The following is a 20734-nucleotide window of genomic DNA, read 5'->3' as shown; positions in this document are numbered from 1 at the left end:
TTTTAAAGTGTCATTTGAACTCTACAAAAATTGAAACTTTTTAAAGTCATTTCTGGGTAATTCAGAGTTTCTTTACATCTTGGAGAATTTTTAAATTCATAGACAAATATGTACAAACACAAATTATATATAAATAAAATAGTTCCATAATGTATTTCCTTTTGAGAACCTCTGGGGTGACATTAAATTTTTCCATCTCTTGCACCCTGGGTGAACTTCATTGTTGCTCCCTATTGAAGAACTAACTAGGAAATGTCATCATATCCTTCTTTTTATGCACCCCTTTATCATATGCTTATTGTACATGGATGTTTGGGAAAAAATAAGTCTTTTGCAAAGCAGTGTGATTCACATTATCTCAATAAATTACTTTGCCTACTGGGCAATTCACTTTGCTATAATTGAAACTCAGTCAGTAATATTTTAAATGTTGTTTTGGCCACTAGGTTATTAAAGCAATAGAAGAAGGTTATCGTTTACCAGCACCCATGGACTGCCCAGCTGGTCTTCACCAGCTGATGCTGGATTGTTGGCAGAAGGAGCGTGCTGAACGGCCAAAGTTTGAACAAATAGTTGGAATTCTAGATAAAATGATTCGTAACCCAAATAGTCTGAAAACCCCCCTCGGAACCTGTAGTAGGTAAGACATATCTAAGAGAATGGAAGCTGGGAGCAGGTCAAATATTCATATGAACCACTAATCTCTTCATTCCCACCTCAAGAGTAAATTGCCATTTATGTTAAATTATAATTCCATATTTTGCTTATAAGTCTTTTTTTCTATTCAGATGATTTGCACTAGCTAAATTAGTATTTGAAGAGACCTACTATGCATTAGCGTGCTTCTCCCCCCATCACTGCCTGTCTTTCTTAGAAAACTTTATAATTGAATTTGTGTTTAGGTGACAGTCATTTCACATTTTCAAACCATTATTATTATGTTATTGTTTTTGTTACTAGTGCCCCAGTTCTTCGCATAGTATCTATTTTGTGGCTTTGCTTTCACTTAACTTAGTAAAATGATTCTGTGAACGTAAAGTATACAGAATTGATTTAGCACACAATTTGAGGTATACCCATAGAAAAGAATCCAAGCCTCCAATTTTTTTGCACTTGGATTATTTTATTGCAATGCTATAGTTGTTATCAGCTTCAGCCACTGCCTAAATGTAATGCTCTGGTCTGAACTGATTGTCAGTTAGGCCCTTGTGGAGAGACATCAACTTTCAATACTTGCAGAAAGGTGCCATTAGCACCTTCCCTAAAGCACTCTCCTTTCTGATCAAGCTAGTCCACGGCCAAGTGTGCTTCCTTTACTTCCAGTTACTTTTGGAGAAGCAAATAAAGAGATATATGCTGCTGGGTGTACTCTTTAAAATACAGGGAAAACACAATCTGATGGTCAAATCTAAATAAAATCAAAATTTTGGAGTTTGTCAATTATCAAGCAACCTTTATGTATTAGATGTTTATTATATTTATTTGTTATTATACAGATCAATTAAAATATATAATTTTATTATTTATACCTTTTTTTTTTTTTTTTTGTATGGACCAAGTCCTTCTTTCTTTGGTAGTTCAAACTGCTTTTCTGTTTCATTCTTGTCTAGGCCAATAAGCCCTCTTTTGGATCAAAATACTCCTGACTTCACTACCTTTTGTTCTGTTGGAGAATGGCTACAAGCTATTAAGATGGAAAGATATAAAGATAACTTCACAGCAGCCGGCTACAACTCTCTTGAATCAGTGGCCAGGATGACTATTGAGTAAGCTTAAACTTAAAATTATATTTAAAAATCTCTGAGGTACAATCCAGGCTTTATATGTTAGGTAACTTGCATATATTAAATTTGTGTGAAAGACAAAATCAGGGAGAAAAGTATCTCTTTAAAAAGTGCCTACTAGGGCCTCCCCCGTGGCGCAGCGGTTGAGCGCTGGGTTGCGAAGCTGCCCGCGGCCTCTGCAGCGCCGGTTCAATCCCCGGCTGCTCCCCGGCCACCAGAGGAGGGTCCCACATGGCGCGCAGACCTCTCCTGCCGCCCGCTGCTCCCCTCAGCAGTGTACTTCGCTTCTGCCTGCTCTGCTCCTCGCTCTGGCTCTGGTGAATTCTCTCACCCTCCTGCGCTTCTGACTGTACCCAGTGCATGTATAAACAAGCAAACAAATAAATAAATAAATAAATAAATAAACATGCCTCTATAAAAAAAATAAAAAAAAAATGTTTAAAAAAAAAAAATAAAAAAAAAAAATAAAATAAAAAGTGCCTACTATATGCCAGGCTTATGCTAAATAGACCCCTGAACATAAAGCATCTTTGTTAACCCTTATGGCAATGATTTTATTAAGTCAGTAGTATCACATACAATAAGCTAAAGTTTCAATTTCTCTAAACTGACTCAGCTACTGAAGTGGCAGCAGATTTGTCTCAATAACCCACGTTCTGAACACTAAAGTGAATTTTCCTCTTTCATTAAAAATTGTACTACTTAGATTCCTATTCACCCGGATCACCTTCTCTTTTGCAAAGGAGGATTAATTTGATCACATTTCTATCCTACATTAAAAAATCTCAGTTTCATACCCAATACCAAATGCATTATGAAGTGTAATATGATTACTTTCTGAAGAGGCCAAAACAAGCTTAATTCAATTAACTCAGAGTTTAGCTTGTATTTTGGATGGTGTAGGATTGATTCACTACTTTTTTCTTTTATTCTGGAGAATGGTTTGGTAAAACAACTTTTGAACGCTCTTGGAACTCGAAGTAAAAAGAACTAAATTTTCCTTTCTGGCTCTAACAGCGATTATGTGGTCTTAGGAAATCTATTTTATATCTCTGAACCTCTGTTTCTTGACTATACCATAACTCTTTCGGGCAATGAAGTTTTTCTCTGTCAATGTTTTTTAAAATGAGAAACTGTTAATAAAGTTCTATTAGTTGGGCCCTCTTTAGGTACTGTTGTGACAAAGGTTCACATTTTTCAGATGAAAAGATGCCAGCAGTCAGATACTCTTGGCATATCAGGAAATGGAATGTACATGAATTTATGCTTGTTTGGGTTTCTCCTACTCACTACATGTGTAGAATGGGCATAATTGCATCTGTACCCCAAAGCAAGCTATACCCCTGAAAGTCATGTATTAGACCAATTCTATGAAATACTATACCGATATATGGAAATACTGTACTGATGCTCTATTTCACTTGCTTTCAAATACCTGAGCTCAATCTTTTGGCTACTAGAAAAGGTGATATAACACACACACATGAAGAGCTTATATCACATGCATGCTATTAAACAGAAAGTATTACACACCTTAAGAAATATTTTTTCTAAAATATAGTCAAATTATGGAACTTAGCTGAAGTAAGTACATGACCATTAACACAGCTAGGATTGCCATGTGATAATTAAACTAAATATAAAATATTGTATGATCATTGATGATTCTTGATCAATTGGAGCCCAGCAAATGTTTCCTATTTTATTTTAATAATAATTTTAAACCTTGCTTAGGTCAAGAACACACTTCGAATAAAATATCCTAACATTACCTTAAGTTAATAATAACTTTAAGATTTGGGTCATATCATATAAAATTTCAAATCAGTTGAAAAAGAATTTATCATGGCACTTTGGGTACCTAGATAGTTTGTTTTTTCACGAAGAATGTTGGTGCAGGTTTTCAGTGTGACCCACTACAGAAATATGATCATAATACTCAAGAACACTAAGATTATATCTTAATTTCCTAAATTAAGTGGATTATTTAATTAAAGAGTTGATGACAATGTTGTATCAATAAATTCTCTGTAGGATAACTAATAAAACCTGCATTTGTCTTTTTCAGGGATGTGATGAGTTTAGGTATCACACTAGTTGGCCACCAAAAGAAAATCATGAGCAGCATTCAGACTATGAGAGCACAAATGCTACATTTGCATGGAACTGGCATCCAAGTGTGATAAGCATTTCTCCCTTATGAGGGATATTATGGACTGCAAGAGAACAGTACTGGCCTTCAGTATATGCATAGAATGCTGCTAGAAGACAGTTGATGTCCTGGGTCCTTCCTACAGTGAAGAGAAGATTTAAGAAGCACCTATAGACTTGAACTCCTAAGTGCCACCAGAATATATAAAAAGGGAATTTAGGATCCACCACTGGTGGCTAGGAAAACAGCAGTGACAATAAACAAAGTACTACCTGAAAAACATCCAAACACCTTGAGCTCTCTAACCTCCTTTTTATCTTATAGACTTTTTAAAATGTACATAAAGAATTTAAGAAAGAATATATTTGTCAAATAAAATCATGATCTTATTGTTAAAATCAATGAAATATTTTCCTTAAATATGTGATTTCAGACTATTCCTTTTTAAAATCATTTGTGTTTATTCTTCATAAGGACTTTGTTTTAGAAAGTTGTTTATAGCTTTGGAACTTTTTAGTGTTAATCTATGACACATTACTACACTGGGTACCTTTGAAAGAATATCAAATTAAAAAAGAAACATAGCATGATTGAAGATATTTCTCTGTCAGATCATTGGTATCCTTTTTGTGCCATTTTATTTTGTTTAATCAGTGCTGTTTTGATATTGTTTGCTAATTGGCAGGTAGTCAAGAAAATGCAAGTTGCCAAGAGCTCTGATATTTTTTAAAAAGAAATTTTTTTGTAAAGATCAGACAACACACTATCTTTTCAATGAAAAAAAAAGCAATAATGATCCATAAATACTATAAGGCACTTTTAACAGATTGTTTATAGAGTGATTTTACTAGACAGAATTTAATAAAAAAAAAAAAACGCAAATTGTAGGTATATGCTATAAAAAAAATGAGGCACTTCAGAAGTCTCTGAAAGCAAAAACTATCCAGTGTTATCTAAAATTTAATCTGAGCACATCAAGATTTTTTCAATATCGTGACATTAGGAAATTTAGGGGAAATAGTTGACATATTTTATATCCTATTATGTTTAATGCAGTCCAAACACAAAAGGAAAGAATTAAGTTTTATATTAGAACTCTGAAGCATGATAAAAGGGGCAGTTCACAATTTTCACCTTTCAAAAACAAATTTGCTGCACAGAATATCACCATTGAAATTTAAAAAAAAATTTTTTTCCATGTGAATGCTGATGTATGAAATTTGTTAAATGAAAAACTCTTTCTGCCATATAAAGAAGAGGTGAAAGAACTGGCTTTTTTTTTTAAGCTTTATTTATTAAATCATATTATTTGATTACTGTGTTAGAATTTCATAAGCAATAATTAAATGTGTCTTTATAGATATTTCAGGAATGTATACATATTGTGAGTCATGCTTTCAAAAGTTATGAAAATCATGAACTACCCCAGAATTGAACTGTTGTACTTCCAAAGAGAATTGGGCTGTTTATAATGATTTTAATAGAGAAAGATCCCAGGGATCAGTCCTAATTGGTCTTGTTTGATAATGTGGGCATCCACAAACAAGCAAACAAATAACAAAATCTGTAAATGTTCCTTTGTAAAACTTGTAAATTTTATTTATACTGTCTTGTTTTGTACACACATTTCTCTGTAGTGAGCTCTGAATACATTGAAAATGCACTATATTTTTCTATTTTACTTACAGAGCATCACAAAAGAACAGGTATTTTCAGTGCTACATAATGTGTTTTCCCACATTTAGGACCAAAGATGGCTATAGAAAACTCAAATGGATTGCTTCCCAAACCCCTCCCCACCCTTTTTTTTTTCTTTTAAATCACTGTACAGTGTTACTTGATATTTTAATTTATTTTTTGATTGACTAGAAAAATCATTTTAATTTCACTAAAATGCTTTTTGTCCCTAAGGAAAAATAATCTGTAAAGTAATTTTAATTAGCATAATACAGTCACCTAGACACTTCCATTTGTAATCTTTGTAATAGACTGTAAATATATTTTTGGAACTATAACACAATGTGCTTGAGGGTTATTTTTCAGTGTCTGCAGTGTATACAAGTGTTTATACTAAGTACAGCACTTTACAATTCTAATCAGTAGCATTGGCCTTTGTGCGAATGAGTGAAAGAGTTTGAGTGAGTGTTCCTAATTCCGTTTGGATTCTAGACTCACTAATAATGAAGTTCTTTTCTTGTTCATAGCTTAAGGTGCTTATTTTTTCTATTAAAATTAAATTAACAAAAAGCCATTCTAGAAATAGAAGACATAGTATGGTACATGCAAACGGTGTCTTTCCTGCTTTTTTCTAGCACTAGATTTATAGTTGAGTAGTCTTTCTTGAGTAGAAGGGCAGAATAAAAGTTTTTTTGATTTTTTTTTCAAAAATAACTTTTTTCTTCAGCAATATACCTCATCTGCCTTAAATTTTTTACAGCTCTTTACAGGGAAAGGGGAGAAGGGATGGGAAAGACACACAGCACAATAAGAAGGGTATGATTACATCACTCTCTCGTTTGTAGGTTTCTTTTCCCGATTAACATTATGGTTTTGAAGTACATGTATGTGAACAGATATTCAGAGAAAAAAGAATGAACATTGTAATGCTGATTGTAATACTCTCTTCCAGAAAGAGATGACATGGTATAATGATAAGAATGTACAACTTGCACCTTGAAATCTTTTTTTGATAAATTAGTGCTCAGGGGAGGAAAGGTAGAGCAAGCAAACGTCAAAAATAGAATTCAAAAATTATAAAATGCAAAAGAAAATGGCCTCCTTGCTTTAATAGAGCCACCTTTTTTAGAACGCTGTCTTCACACTTGACTTGTGTTTTGCATTCAGTACTGAAATAAAAGTAACTTTATTACATCCGAATCTAACATTTTCTCAGCAATTGACCTGGGCCTTGTTTACTAGAACTGGTGGTTTATGCTTGTCAGAGCACTCTTAGTTAAATCATATTGTATACTTATGTAATCTACATTAGCTAGTACTATTTAGGACTATATTTTAATTGCTCCTCTTATCTGTGTTTTTAAGATGATTAAAATGGTGTGACTCACCTCTCTTTTTTATTTAGGTAATGCTGATATTCTCCCTTTTGTTTCCTGAGTAGCCTGGAACTGTGCTACTCGCTGATGTGCATGTTCAAATAAATTACTGATGTGTATTTTTTTGCTATATGTGGAGAAATCATGGGGAACTCGGGGCGAGATGTGCTTTTTGTTGGTTGAATTTGTCCCTCCTTGCCTAAGAATTACTACAGGGGTCATCCTTTTATAAGGACAAACTGCTTTTGAACAGTGTCTTCAATGTATCAAGCACAAATAACTCTTTCTTCAACACGAATCATAAGTCTCTTTTTACCAGCTTAAAATAATAAACGAGTCTATTAGACAATGTAAAAGAAAATCCTGTCTCCAATCATTGGCGGATTGTTTATGTCCCTTATTCATTCTTTATTTTCTTACACTATTTCATGAAGGGAGATGTTTTAAGTTAATACTGAAGTACTTCAGTAGACCAATAAAAATATGTAGAAAATTACTATTACTGAGGGAATGGGTCCCCTCTTCATTGTTTTGCACGATTATTTAATTCCACTCCATTTATTGTAGAATGACAAACTATGATTTTGTCTTCAGAGAGCCGTACTGTCAAGCACTTTGGTTCCTTTTTAAAACTAAAACTACATGATATTAACAAGAAAATATTTGCATGGAAAAGGAAATATTTAGATATTAGGCCCTGACAAATATTTTAATCACATGATATAATGCAGCAATGTGGAAAAGAGAGCATTTCAGATGCTGCAAGATGCAAACACAGCATCCACGGCAAATGGAAAAAGGAATCCATCCGGCTGTCTAAATGTTTTCCACTGACACCAACTCAGTCATCAACCTGGATCTAAAAAGAAGAAAACTAAGCCCTCCCTATTCTACAGCCTCACCATCTCAAGTTCCACAAACTCTTAACAAATGTTCAAAAGTTCCCCAAATGCGAGCAGGTAGATACTTAAGGGGGTGCTATCACTGGTTATCACATGTGATGCTCAGACACAGATGGCTAATGGGAAATCGAAGGATTATCTTAAAGGATTGGTATCACTGACTGTCCCTGATATACATATTTACAAATAATATGGTGGTCAAATACACAAAATATGAATGAGAGGAAATAAACACTCTTGTTAAGTTCAAACAGTAATAATTATATAACCTGAAACACCAAGGGACAACCAAATGATTGCTTAAGTATTAGATTCGTAAGTGGTACAAGAACACACTATCCTGGGCCTCCCTGGTGGCATAGGAGTTAAGTCTCAGTGCTACCACTGCTAAGGCCCTCTGCTCCTGGCCTGAGTTCGATCCCTGGCCAGGGAGCTAATCCACATGGCACAGCAGAACTCTCCTGTTTTGTAGCTGCTCCCCTTAGCGTGTATTTCAGTAGATCTGCCTGTTCTGCTCCTAACTCTGGCTCTAGTGAATCCGCTTACTTCCCTGCCGCCCCACCTCTGGCCAACACCCCAGTTCTTCTATGCAAAAATAAATAAATAAAAAATACACAATATCCTGCCAACATTCTTTTTCCTTCAAAATTATACAGCTATTATTGTATCAACAAATAAAAAATATAATTTTAATAATCATGATGATCATTAACAATTTTTTGTTGAAACCCTTTGTTTTATATTGTTAACTGCAAAGAGACCTCAACATTAATTTTGAGGGAAGTTGCTTGAACACACACACACAGTAAAAAGATGATTGAATTCCTAAATGCAAAAGATTAGCAAATGATAAAAGACAGGACATGGTGGCTAGCAAATTGTCAAGCTATTCTAAAGAGAAGGGCATTGTCCTGACTGTGTCATTTTCCCTCAGTTTCCCCTACCAGGCTGCTCTTCCTGTTCTGTGGAGTACATCTTAGTAGAGCTTGAAGAATATAGACAGGAGAATAAAATATTTCAAAAGGAATGCTTCCGTGAATCTCATTAGGGTGAAGTACTGTAAGGGTGTATTTTTTCAAGTTCAGTGATTGAATGTAATTAAATTTATAATTAAACAATAAAAAAACCTCTTCTGATTGACCTTGAGGTTAAAATAAATGTAATTAATTGATCTAATTTAATTGGACCTACTCCACAAAGTTTGGTGAGTAGCCATCAGGAGCTCTAGTCTAGAGCTTTGTTGGTATGTAGCAGCATTAAACCTTCGTTAGGTATGTGACAGCAGTAAGAATTCCTAATCACAGGCATTTGATGATTTGGGGGCAGTAACAGTGAAATGTTGTCTACTTAAACTCAATGAATAGCAAATAAAGCTCCATAAGGTAAACCTGCAGTATGCAGTCATGATTTCAAATATTCCAAGCTGCTAATGCTGAGGATAGTTTTTGTTTACCTTTTGAAATCTATCACCTTTCATTAAATATATTTGTAGATTTCATATATGACTAAAGAATGCAAGATATATATTTTCATTGAGTGGGTGGTTAATCATCTAACTTAAGATCTAAGAGAGGAAAAAATGGGCACATTTGTTTTAAGTAATATTCATCCTAGTTTATTAATGAACAAATGTACACTGTTCAAGACTCACCATTCCATTATGTAATCAAGACAAAACAAAGTAAATGACTGCTGGACAACAAATTGTAAAAAACAAATAGAGAAATTTAAACTTCATATACAAATGTAGTGTTTGTACAAGTCACATATTTTAAAAATATTTCACAATTCATAGAAATGAGGCAAACCACTTAAGAATGTTTTTTAAAAGTAACATGAATTTTCACACATTTATCACACAGTTGATATAGACTCTATAACAAATTACAAGAGAAAAATTTTAACCTGATATCCTTTCGTCAATTTGTGAGAATGAGCACTGCTGACATTGAAAATCAGACTGAATATGAGGCTAAAATGTACTCTTCCCAGAAGAATGACATCCACATTTTTCTTGAGCTCTGACATTAGCAAGAGCGTTTTCCAGGGATCTACCAGGCAGGAGATCTGCTGCACATGTGTGGTCATAATTCATGAGCCGTTCACCGGTTGCATGTCCAACCTCAAGGATGTACACTAGAACCTAATGGCAACAGAAGCTCAGGAACCTGGTGTGACATGCAGCTGCTTAGCTTTATCCAATAAATGGACATGAGTTAATGCATGGATTACTACTGCTGTTTCTATGGCTCCATCCATCATAAACAAACAAACAAACAAACAAACAAACAAAACAACAACAAAAATCTGTTTGGTGTGGAGCTAATAGAACAAAGAACAATCAAATGTTTTCTGACCCACTTACCAAAAAACCGGCCAACATCAAATAATACTATCCTTCAGATTTTGAAAAGAACAAGCAATATTGTTGATAAAAGACAGGGATGAATTACAGGAAATCTGAACATTTAGATAGCAGAAACTGAGTTATGAGAGTGGTAATGAAGGTGTTAATGAGCTGATAATTCTGCAGTGAAAGTAAAGGTTAAGAAACAAAGATGGTCTTGAAGTCTGAATTAATTGTTCTTTATTTCTTAATCAGGGCAATCTAATATATACCTATGTTTCCAGACCTTTGCTTCCCTCCACCACATTCCTTCTTCCTTTTCTAAATAGGGAAAATCCCTCTCTTCCAACACAACACAAAAGTTATTTTCTCCAAATCTTCACTAACATCCAGGAACCAGAATTCTTTATTCTGTGCTTTGCATAGGCTACTGGTGCCGTGATTATCCTACTGTGTTCTGTCAGATTATTTGTGTATATGTCTCTCCCACTAGATCAAGTGCTCTTGGAGGGCAGAAGCCAAATGGAAATCTTTGTTTTACGTCCTTTGGGACTTAGCTGTTTCTAGCACTCAGTAGACACTCTATAAATATTTTAGAATCCTTGAAGTGCAAATTAATTCAAATTGTTTTTTTCTTAAAAGGTAGCGAGGATCAGGTGCTCTGACGGATGAGCGGGGTGCAGTGAAGTTGGTAGTAAAACGGGTGTTGAGGGAGAAAACTAATTTCAGAGCATGGATGGATGCTTCTGTGATAGGCTGGGGCAGCAGGGATGCGCCAAGGGACTAAGCAAAGGAACACAGGGATGAGGACCTGAGAGAAAGGAAGGCGGGAGGAGCTGATTAGTAAACAAAATCAGGATACACCAAATAGCTGCTTCCTCCAGATGTTGAAAAGGAGGTATAGCTGGTTGCAAACAACAGCAAGATTAGAGAACTCAAAATGAAGTAGGAGAAATTATACTTGATGAGGGAAACAATGAAGGCTATTTACCAATGTCTTATTTGATAAGGGAGGAAAGAAGAAAGTAAGGGCAAGAGATGGTGAGCATATTTTTTAAGAAGCAGTAACCTGTAGAAATACCTAAGATGTGATTGTGAAATATTTTCAAATTAGGCCTAGAAATAGGAACGAATATGTTTCTTCTTCTGTAATGACACATCCCCTCATTCCAACTCTCAAACTCAAGATACTGTCAGAAATTATAGTGAAGTAAAAATACAAAAAAGTAGATTTTTGTGGGACAACCTGGAAGTCTACTCACCACAGACTTCATGAAGAGATATTAGTGCTGTGGGTATTGTTGAGGAGTGGAAGTCAGATCACAAGGAACTAATTCTTACTACTATATTTCCAACACAGGAAAAAATGATTTCACTTGTCTGTATCCTTTCTCCAATCTTCTCTGTAAGATGAGCATAAATCATATCCACTTCAATAGTTGTAGATTTGGGCCCCCCTGGTGGCACAGTAGTTAAAGACAGGGCTCTCAAGCCATCACCAGCCACTATAGCACCAGTTCGATACCCAGCTAGGGTGCTAACTCACATATGGCACAGCAGACCTCTCCTGCCTTGTCCAATGCTCCCCACAACAGTAGATTTGCCTGTTTTACTCCCTACTCTCTATGGTAAATCCATTCACCCCTCACACTTCTGACTTATATCCAAGTTCTTGTATGCATAAATAAATCTTTAAAAAAAAAAAGAGTTGGAGATTTGGTAATTGATATTGGGAAGCTAATTATAACAATAGTAAGTGCTCAATCTATGTTAGCTCTCATTTCTTTGGGAGATATTTTTGTCTACATTTTTTCTAACTTTTCAACAAACAATAATAAACACACTACTGTAAATTCTGAACTAACATATGAATTTTCAGAATATAAACTAGATATTTTTGTTTAAATCCTTTATCCTTTATTTTTTTTTTGTAATCACCATTAGTCATATCTTTCAAATCAGTACCCAGAGAATCAAACTTCACTCATCTGGTTATAAACAATTTGTTCACAATATCCTGATTTTAGCTCTTTGATATCATTGGAATCTACCACCTTTCTCACAGCCACTACCCTAAATTACCCTTTCATCTTCTCTCACCTAGACTAATGTCACATCCTCCAATATATTTCTCTCCCTCTAATCCTTTTTAATTATGTTTTTCAGAGTGATTTCTCCAACTGATATCTGATCATATATTTCAGCAGTTTAAAAGACTTTAATGGCCACTCACTGACCCCAGAATTGCTCTGACTTGTGAACACTGCATCAGCAACCGGACCTCTGTTTGCAAGATTTCAACCATTATCCTGTCCTGCTGAACTGAATCACTTGTATCTCTTTGGCATACAAAATCCCTTCACATTTTGTTGATATTATGAGGGTTTTTTTTTTTTTTATATTATGAGTTTTCTGCATGTATTTTAGTCCTCTCAGTGTCTGTTGAACCCAATGCAGATATAAAAGTTAAGCATGACTTCTATTCTGATTCCTCAAGGTAATGCTATGTAGTTCTCTTTAAAAGAGATTTTGGAGAAAAAGTTAAATTTGAGGAAAAACGCACCATCCCCCTCAATTTATAATCATTATCACAATGCCATCTTTCACTTTCTATGCATCTCCTTCAAATGAGTTGAAAACACTTCTAGAAAAAGTAGATGATTTTGTTCATAAATATTGCATTCTGAATCATAGTAGAAACATTTATCTGTGTATTTATATGTTAATTTACATTTTCTCTCATATAAATACAGATTGTGAACTTTATCTTTCATTGCTATTTGTTGGAGTAGAAGTGGAAAGATTTCTGACTTTATTCTATCATATTGTTAAGAAGTTAAAAAACTAATTTTCTATTATCCAATTATATTGTACATGACATTGTATCTTTATCGGCTCTGTTACCTTATAGATAGGAGGTAGAATTTTTGTCTATTTTACATTTCTATGTCAAAGTGGGCACCTTGCAGATTCCTAATAGGTGTATACTACTGATTGAAAGTCATGTGATCCTCAGCCTGGGACTCTAGTACTATAGCCGCAGGTTCTAACCTAATACAGGAAAACTGTTCCCCAGAACTGCACCTCTAATCATTCTCCTACTGAAGTGTGTCTGCTTTCAATGTCACAGAAGTTTTCCAGATGACGTACCGTGCCATCCCTCAGATAGTCAATATCTTTTCTGACCTGAAAGACATGTATAACCCCATCTGAAGTTTCAAGACTACAATATCACAGTTGTATGAACACATAATCCAATCAACATTAGCAATTGAGAGTCACGTTGTAATTTTTGATTATATCTCTATTTAATTAACTTCACAAAATTTTTGATTGGGAAAGATAGGAAACTATAACTTCATTAATTCAAACTACCATTCTTATTTGTTAAATTATGTCACTGCCATAATGTCTATGTATTTCTTTTTCCATCTTCTTCCAAATATTAAGCTAACCACTTTATGTACTTCCATGCCCTGTGCTATTTCTCTCCTGTGGCAGAAGGCAATGCCACACTCACTATTTAACCTGCTTTCTTGATTTTAATATTCTTAAAATGCATACCCTCATCTATATTATTCCTTTTTGTGTGTATGCTGAGTTAACGAGGTTAAATAAGTGCTTTTATAATTCTTACTCTACCTCTATTCTCTGGTGCCTGAAGCAGCAGCAAGCTTTGCCACTTGCCTGGACAGTATTTGGGGGAAGAGGGTCAAAGATATTTTGAATCTACTCCTTTCATACATTAGATGTGTTACTCATAAAGCCTGGAGATATTTTCATTTAATATTATTCTTTTGGAAATGCCATGAGAAAATATTTCATCAAATCTGTTATTTCCTTGCTCTTTACAAATGAAGAGCTAGTGTTCATTATGCTAGTGTAAAATTCTCTATGTATCAGCAATGACCCCAGAGTTGTTACAAGGGATATTCCTCTCCATGTAGTCACCCAGCAGTACATATAGGCTGGGTAAATAGTGTCTTATACATGGTAAGTACATAATCAATAATTTTGAAAGCATGAGAAGCTATATGGCTGCATTATAATTAAATAAATGCATTTCAAGTGTAACTGAAATACAGTCTTTCACTTTGTAGTACCTCATTTTGACTACCAAGTTATAACTACTGTCATGTGTAAATCTGTATAAATTTAATATCAAAGAAGAATCTTCACACAATGAAAGGATAAAACTAACCCAGGTAAAGGAAAAGTTGTAAGTTCTCTGTATTAGAAGCTCTCAGTTTCAAAGAATTATTTCTGGCTCCACCATGTATTGATTCTTTGACATTAGCTGAACAATTTAACTCTGTGAAACTCAGTTTTCTCTGTCAGATGGAGGATCTCTGCCTTGCTTTTCTTTCTTATAGTAATTTCATAAAGAATACATGAAATTGAACAGATAATAAGCTTTAAATAGTATAGAGCAAATTTAAAACAATCTTATGATGATTTTATTGATTTGCATTGAATTTAAAGATGCTATCTTCTTGCCAATTGCTTTATCCCTATATTCTATGTAGTGAGGCATTCAAATAAGTGTGTGTAGAAGATACTGACATTTTCTTCTTTATTAATGAATTATTGATGATTTTCGTGTGTTCATCCTATATGTTTTGGTATTTCTAAAATTCATGGTAGCTTTTCAAGCTTCATGACCAATACTTTACATTGCCCAAGAATTCCCTGCTTAGCTTTCTCTTCAGTGGCTTCTAGTCAAGCACAGGCTCAAATTCAAGATTTTTCTTTTTAGCTTCTAAAGCTTCCTGCGATCTTGCAGCATGTAACCTGCAAGGTCTCTTAATCCCATAAACTCTAAATCATGTCCCTTACTCTCCTAACTACATACCATTTATTTGCTCTTACAGCCCACCTGGAGTTTCTGGGCCGTCATGAATTCTGTGTGTTGGCCCCTAGGTTATGGGAGGTGTGTAAGCTGCCTGAATTTAACAACTGTAACTTCTGCATGAATAAATGATGTTTGCTTGTTCGGTAGTGCTCCAGGGTATAGTAAATTTTGATTTCTCTGTTTTAATCTTGTTTGTACGCATGTGTAATTATGCTTGTTGGTTTAGCACTGTGTAGAGAATTCTAGGTAATATAATTATCCACGATTTGCTCATCTTGAAATGTCAGCCATAGGACTAGAGCAAAACATCTACAGTTGAAACATGGCTTAGGTTGGGTTAATATTGCTTTTACATTCTGGATAATTTTAAAGATTTATAATTTGGATGTAAATATTCACATCGGACTCAAGGAAGGCAGGCCATTTCTGACCATTCTCACCAAGTTTGATATGATTTGATAATCAGGTAAGATGACTGACATTTTTGAGAGCTTTCTTTTCATTGGATTTTCAAATGGTTCACTTCCATTTAAAATTAAAAAAAAAACTACATTACTATTCTTTTTCTTTTAATACATTTCAGACAGGTGGAAATATGTATGCATATGTATAAATAGTGATACATTAAAACTATTGTGACTGAATAAATTAATGCATAAATGCTATTGACACTAAAAAATACATTTCAAAGAGACTCTGAAATAAACTTTGACATACTTGGTAATTTTTCCACCTTTGACTATAAAATTATAACTATTATCATGTGTGGATCCATATAATTTTTGATAATATATGGCATATTGTGTCTTCATTTGCAATTTGCTGTTTGCTAAATAGCCTGCAATTTTGGTTTTGCAATTTGGTTCCCCAAATTGACATATTTGGTTATCAAGTTTGCAGCATCTTTCTCAATTTTAATTTAAAAATATGATAGCAAAAGGTGATGATTAGTCCCTGTTTTCATTTCAGAAGTACATGTGTGAAATTGTTACTTTCACAGGATTCCAAAATATGAGAAATAAGTCTTTTCTGTTCTCAGTCAAATTCTAACAAGTTTGAGCAAGATAAGCATCCACAAATACTTGAATGTGGCTGAAGTTAAAGGTTAGTAATGTTTGTGTGTCAAGGAGGTAGGAAATTCCTTTGTTTCTTCTTTCAAATCCCAGTTCTACCAATTACTAATACTGTGATTCTGGGCTAGATACATACATAACCACATTTAACCTCATTTTCTCCTTCATTGTAATGATAAATAGTACCTGTTTTATATGGTTGCTGTTAGAATTAAATAAATTAATATATGCAAAAATCTTAGAAGAGTACCTGGACATTCTGATTTTAATCACTAAGCTCTGTGATTCAAGACCCCTCAGAAGTTGTAAGTTAACAGGGCAGGACCCCAACAGAAGATGGTGTGTCTCATTTTAAACATTCCAAAATATTCACTGAGAGCAACCTGAGAGTCCTATGATGGCAGGAGATGAAAAAGTAAATGATGAAAACATGTAAAGAGCACAGAAAGTAGCTTTAGACAACCCTTTAAAAAGGAGTTAATAATAAAATGCAGATTTCCATAGAAAAGCAGGGAGTCAGGAAAGAATGGAAGAAAACCAGCTTAGGCACTGCCTTCGGGCAACAATGTTATCTGTGAATTTCCTCCTAGGGCCTCTGTGGTGGTACAAAGGGTTAAGTCTCAGCACTGTGAAGATATCCGCAGCCTCTGCAACATGAGTTTAATCCCAGGCCAGGTTGCTAACCCACATGGCGCAGCAGACCTCTGCTGTCTCACCCACTGCTCCCTTCAGCAGTGTATTTCAGTACATCTGCCTGTTCTGCTCCCCACGCTGTCTCTGGTGAATCCTTTCACCACCCTCCCACACCTCTGGCCTGCACCCCAGCTCTTGTATGCATAAATAAATAAATTAATTAAATAAATCTTTAAAAAAATATATCCTCCTAATCAGATATTGATGTAACAATTGCACAGATATTGGAAGAACACAAAATTTGTTGATAGTGCAGACTTGACCACTCACTAATTGTGGGGATTGAAGATACTCTTCAAACATTTTAAACCTTCACCAGCATGCTTTGGGGGAGAGAGAGCGAGACCGAGAGAGAGAACAAAGAACACTGTCTATTATTATAGTACAACTTTTGCTTCCCCCAACTTGACTACACCAAGGTCTCAATAGGACATGTTCCCCAGGCATAGAAATGCAGGAGGTGTAGTGGTGAGCAAGTCTCCACAGTGCACCATATGTGAAAAAACTTGGCTAGCCCATTTTTCTCAGAGAAGCTGAAAGTGCAAATTTTTTCAATCTGTCCCCAACCAAATTACCTTCACAATCAGAAGGGGCCAGGGTGCGGCACAGACAATGTCCCTTATTTTTACTAACATTTCCTTTTCAAAATATGATTAGAAGTCTTTCTGGAAGCGCTCAAAAAGAAAGCATCCAGCCTCTATCAACAACATTCAGACACTACATATAGCTAGGAAATGAAAATTTTAATTTGTTATAAAAAGATTTTAAATACTCAGAATTAACAACACAAGTAAACAGACACCTAACAGAAGTATAGGATGCAATCCACACAGACACACAAAACATAAACTCACCAAATGAGGTGTTTGTAATCTGATAGCTTGGTCTATGTAATCATAACACAATAACACAAAGGTAGTGCAGTTAACAGTTTAACTGTCTCTCAAAACTTGATGTAATTTAATAGTGAAGAAATATAAGCCAAAGAAAGAGAAATATCTAATTACCATTTTTATAACTTTGTTTCTTCTTTTGCCCAAATGCCCTTTCCTTTCACTACTACAACCTACTGTAAGTTAATTTTCAAGAAAGTATACCAACAGTTTTGCCTTCCTAAAAGTGCTTAGGTTTACAAAACGCATTTCTTTCCTATTTTCTAAATAGCTATAGGCAGAATCATGAAAATTATAGAAAAACACAATCTTCCTCTACTTTATCTTGATATGCATTCTGTATTGTGTCACCAGCAGAAAAATAATATCTTGCCTTCATGCACAGTTCAGCATATAAAAGGTAATCTATTTGAATAACTATGCAAAGAGCTTCAGCTAAGCAATAAAACGCAAGTCTAAAAAGTATCTAAATCCCATTCTTTTATGAATGTTTTAAAATGGGAGCACATAAACTTCTAGTCTCATATAGTCAATGAATTTACAATCTTAGCCAAGCTAATGTGTGGGGCAAAATCCAAATTTGAAATATTGGAAAAATCTAAAAGTTGTCTTTCAACATCCAACAGTTGGACTTCTTTGCTTTTTTTTTTAATTTGTCTCTATTGATATGAAATATAATTAACATAAACATTTATATTACCTGTATAGTTGTAGAGCACGTGATTTAATATTTCTATATATTGCAATATTTGCATTCCCCTTTGTATATCTTGGTTACATTGTCATAAATATTGTTTGACCATATATGTGTAGGTATATTTCTGGGTATTTTATTTTGTTCCATTGTTATATTTGTCTGTTTTTACACCAATACCATGATGTTTTGATTGCTATAGCATTGTAATATAGTTGGAAATCAATGAGCATAATGTCTCCAGTTTATTTCTTCTTTCTCAAAAATAATGAGACTAGTTTTATGTCACCACACATAGTGACAATTGTTTACTTATGTTAAGACATTTTAAGATCTATTGTCTTAGCAACTTTTAAATATATAATACACTGTTTACTGTAGTCACCATGCTTTATATTACATCCCCATGACATATTATTTTATGACTGGAAACATAATTTTTATCCTTTTCACCCATTTTGCTCACTTCTCACCCACTGTCTCTGGCAACCACTAATTTATTTATTTAAAAAAAATTATTTATTTATTTATACAAGCACTGGGTACAGTCAGAAGCGCGGGAGGGTGAGAGAATTCACCAGAGCCAGAGTGGAGAGCAGAACAGGCAGACTGACGAAGTACACTGCTGAGGGGAGCAGTGGGCGGCAGGAGAGGTCTGCGTGCCATGTGGGACCATTGCCTAGTGTACGGGGATCAAACCAGTGCTGCAAAGGCTGTGGGCAGCTTCGCAACCTAGAGCTCAACTGCTGCGCCACTGGGGAGGCCCAAACACTAATTTATTCTCCATCACTATAAGCTTGGATTTTTGTGTGTTTGTTTTAGATTATATATATGAGAGGTCATATGATATTTGACATTCTGTGTCTGATTCATTTCTATCATAATGATAGAGGTCAATCACATTGTCACAAATGGCAACCTTTCCTTCTTTTTTATGGCTGAATAATATTCCACATTTATATATATATATATACATATATATAAATGTGTGTATATGCATATATATACACCCTTTTAATTTTTCATTTATCCATTAATAGACATTTATGGAGCTTCCATATCATGCTATTGTCAATTACTCTGCAATGTAAACACAGGTGCATGTATCTTTGCAAACTAGGTTTTCATTCTCCTCAGATAAATACCCAAAAGTGAATTAGGGACTATGTGGTAGTTCTATTTTCAATATTCTGAGAAAGCCCCATTCTATTTGCCATTGTAGTTACACCAATTGACATTCCCACCAACAATACTTAAAGGTTCCCTCTCTCCATATTCTCACCAACACTGCTATGTCTTATCTAATTTGATAATAGCTATTTTAAGAGGAGTAAGGTGCTATGTCATTGTGGTTTTGATTTGATTTCCCTGATGACTAGTGATGTTCAATTCCTTATCCTGTACCTGTTTGTTATCCTTATGTCTTTGGAAAAATGATTTTTTCTATCCTTTGCCCATTTTAATTAGCACATTTTGTATTTTTATTATTTAATTTTGCTTGGTTTTTACATATGTTGGATATTAACTTATCAGATATATGGTTTATAAATATTTTCTCCTATTTAGTATGTTGCCTTTTCATTTTGTTGGTGATTTCCTTTGCTGTTCAGAAACTTGAGTTTGAGGTAGTCTTACTGGTTTATTTTTGTTTCTGTTGCCTCTGTATTTGATGTTAGATTCAGAACACCATTCCCAAGATTGATGTCAAAGAATTTACTACCCATGTTTTTGTCTAGGAGTTGTATGGTTTTGGACTTTTATTGGAGTCTTTAACAGATTTTGAGTTAATTTTTGTTTATATATAACACACTAGTACAGTTTTATTCTTTTGCATATGGTAGTCCTGTTTTTCCAACCCTTTATTTAAGAAACTGTCCTGGATACATTGTGTATTCTGTATTTGTCATAAATTAATAGACCATATAAATATGTTTTTTTTTTCTGGGCCTCTTTTTTGTTTCATTGATCTGCTAGTCTGTTTTTATGCCAATAGCGTGCTATTTTGATTATTTACTGAATTTTTATAATATGGTTTGAAATAAGAAATTTTGACAATTCTATCTCAGGGTTGTTTTGGCCATTCAGTTTCTTTTGTGTTTCCTTACAAATTTTAGAATTATTTGTTCTACTGCTGTGAAAAATGCTGTTAGAATTTGATAAAGATTGCAGTGAATCAGTAAATTGCTTTGGAGAATATGAATATGTTGCATATTTGGTAGAATTTACCAGAAAGCTATCCCATTCTGGAGTTTTGTTTGTTGGGAAGTCTTTGATTACTGATCTAATATCTT

At 34.4% G+C, this 20734-nt stretch overlaps 1 protein-coding gene across 5 annotated transcripts in view; it reads left to right on the top strand.

Annotated features, from left to right (window-relative positions):
• Positions 1-7418, top strand: part of EPHA7 (EPH receptor A7) — a 163689-nt gene extending 156271 nt beyond the window's left edge. For 4 of the 5 annotated variants that reach the window (XM_037520121.2, XM_037520118.2, XM_037520119.2 and 1 more), the window contains exons 15-17: positions 447-640; positions 1611-1766; positions 3853-7418. In XM_037520121.2, the coding sequence (XP_037376018.1) occupies positions 447-640; positions 1611-1766; positions 3853-3967 (465 nt within the window). In that variant the 3' untranslated portion in view covers positions 3968-7418. Of the gene's footprint in view, positions 1-446; positions 641-1610; positions 1771-3852 lie in introns of those variants that run through there. The other variant, XM_054699036.1, reaches the window with a different exon arrangement.
• Positions 7419-20734: the final 13316 nt, after the last annotated feature.

Source organism: Talpa occidentalis, unplaced genomic scaffold, assembly GCF_014898055.3.
Source record: "Talpa occidentalis isolate TD23 unplaced genomic scaffold, MPIMG_talOcc4v2.1 talOcc4.2, whole genome shotgun sequence".
Lineage (NCBI taxonomy): Eukaryota > Metazoa > Chordata > Mammalia > Eulipotyphla > Talpidae > Talpa > Talpa occidentalis.
Note: the sequence above shows the minus strand (reverse complement) of the source record. Positions and strands in the feature narration are given on the sequence as shown.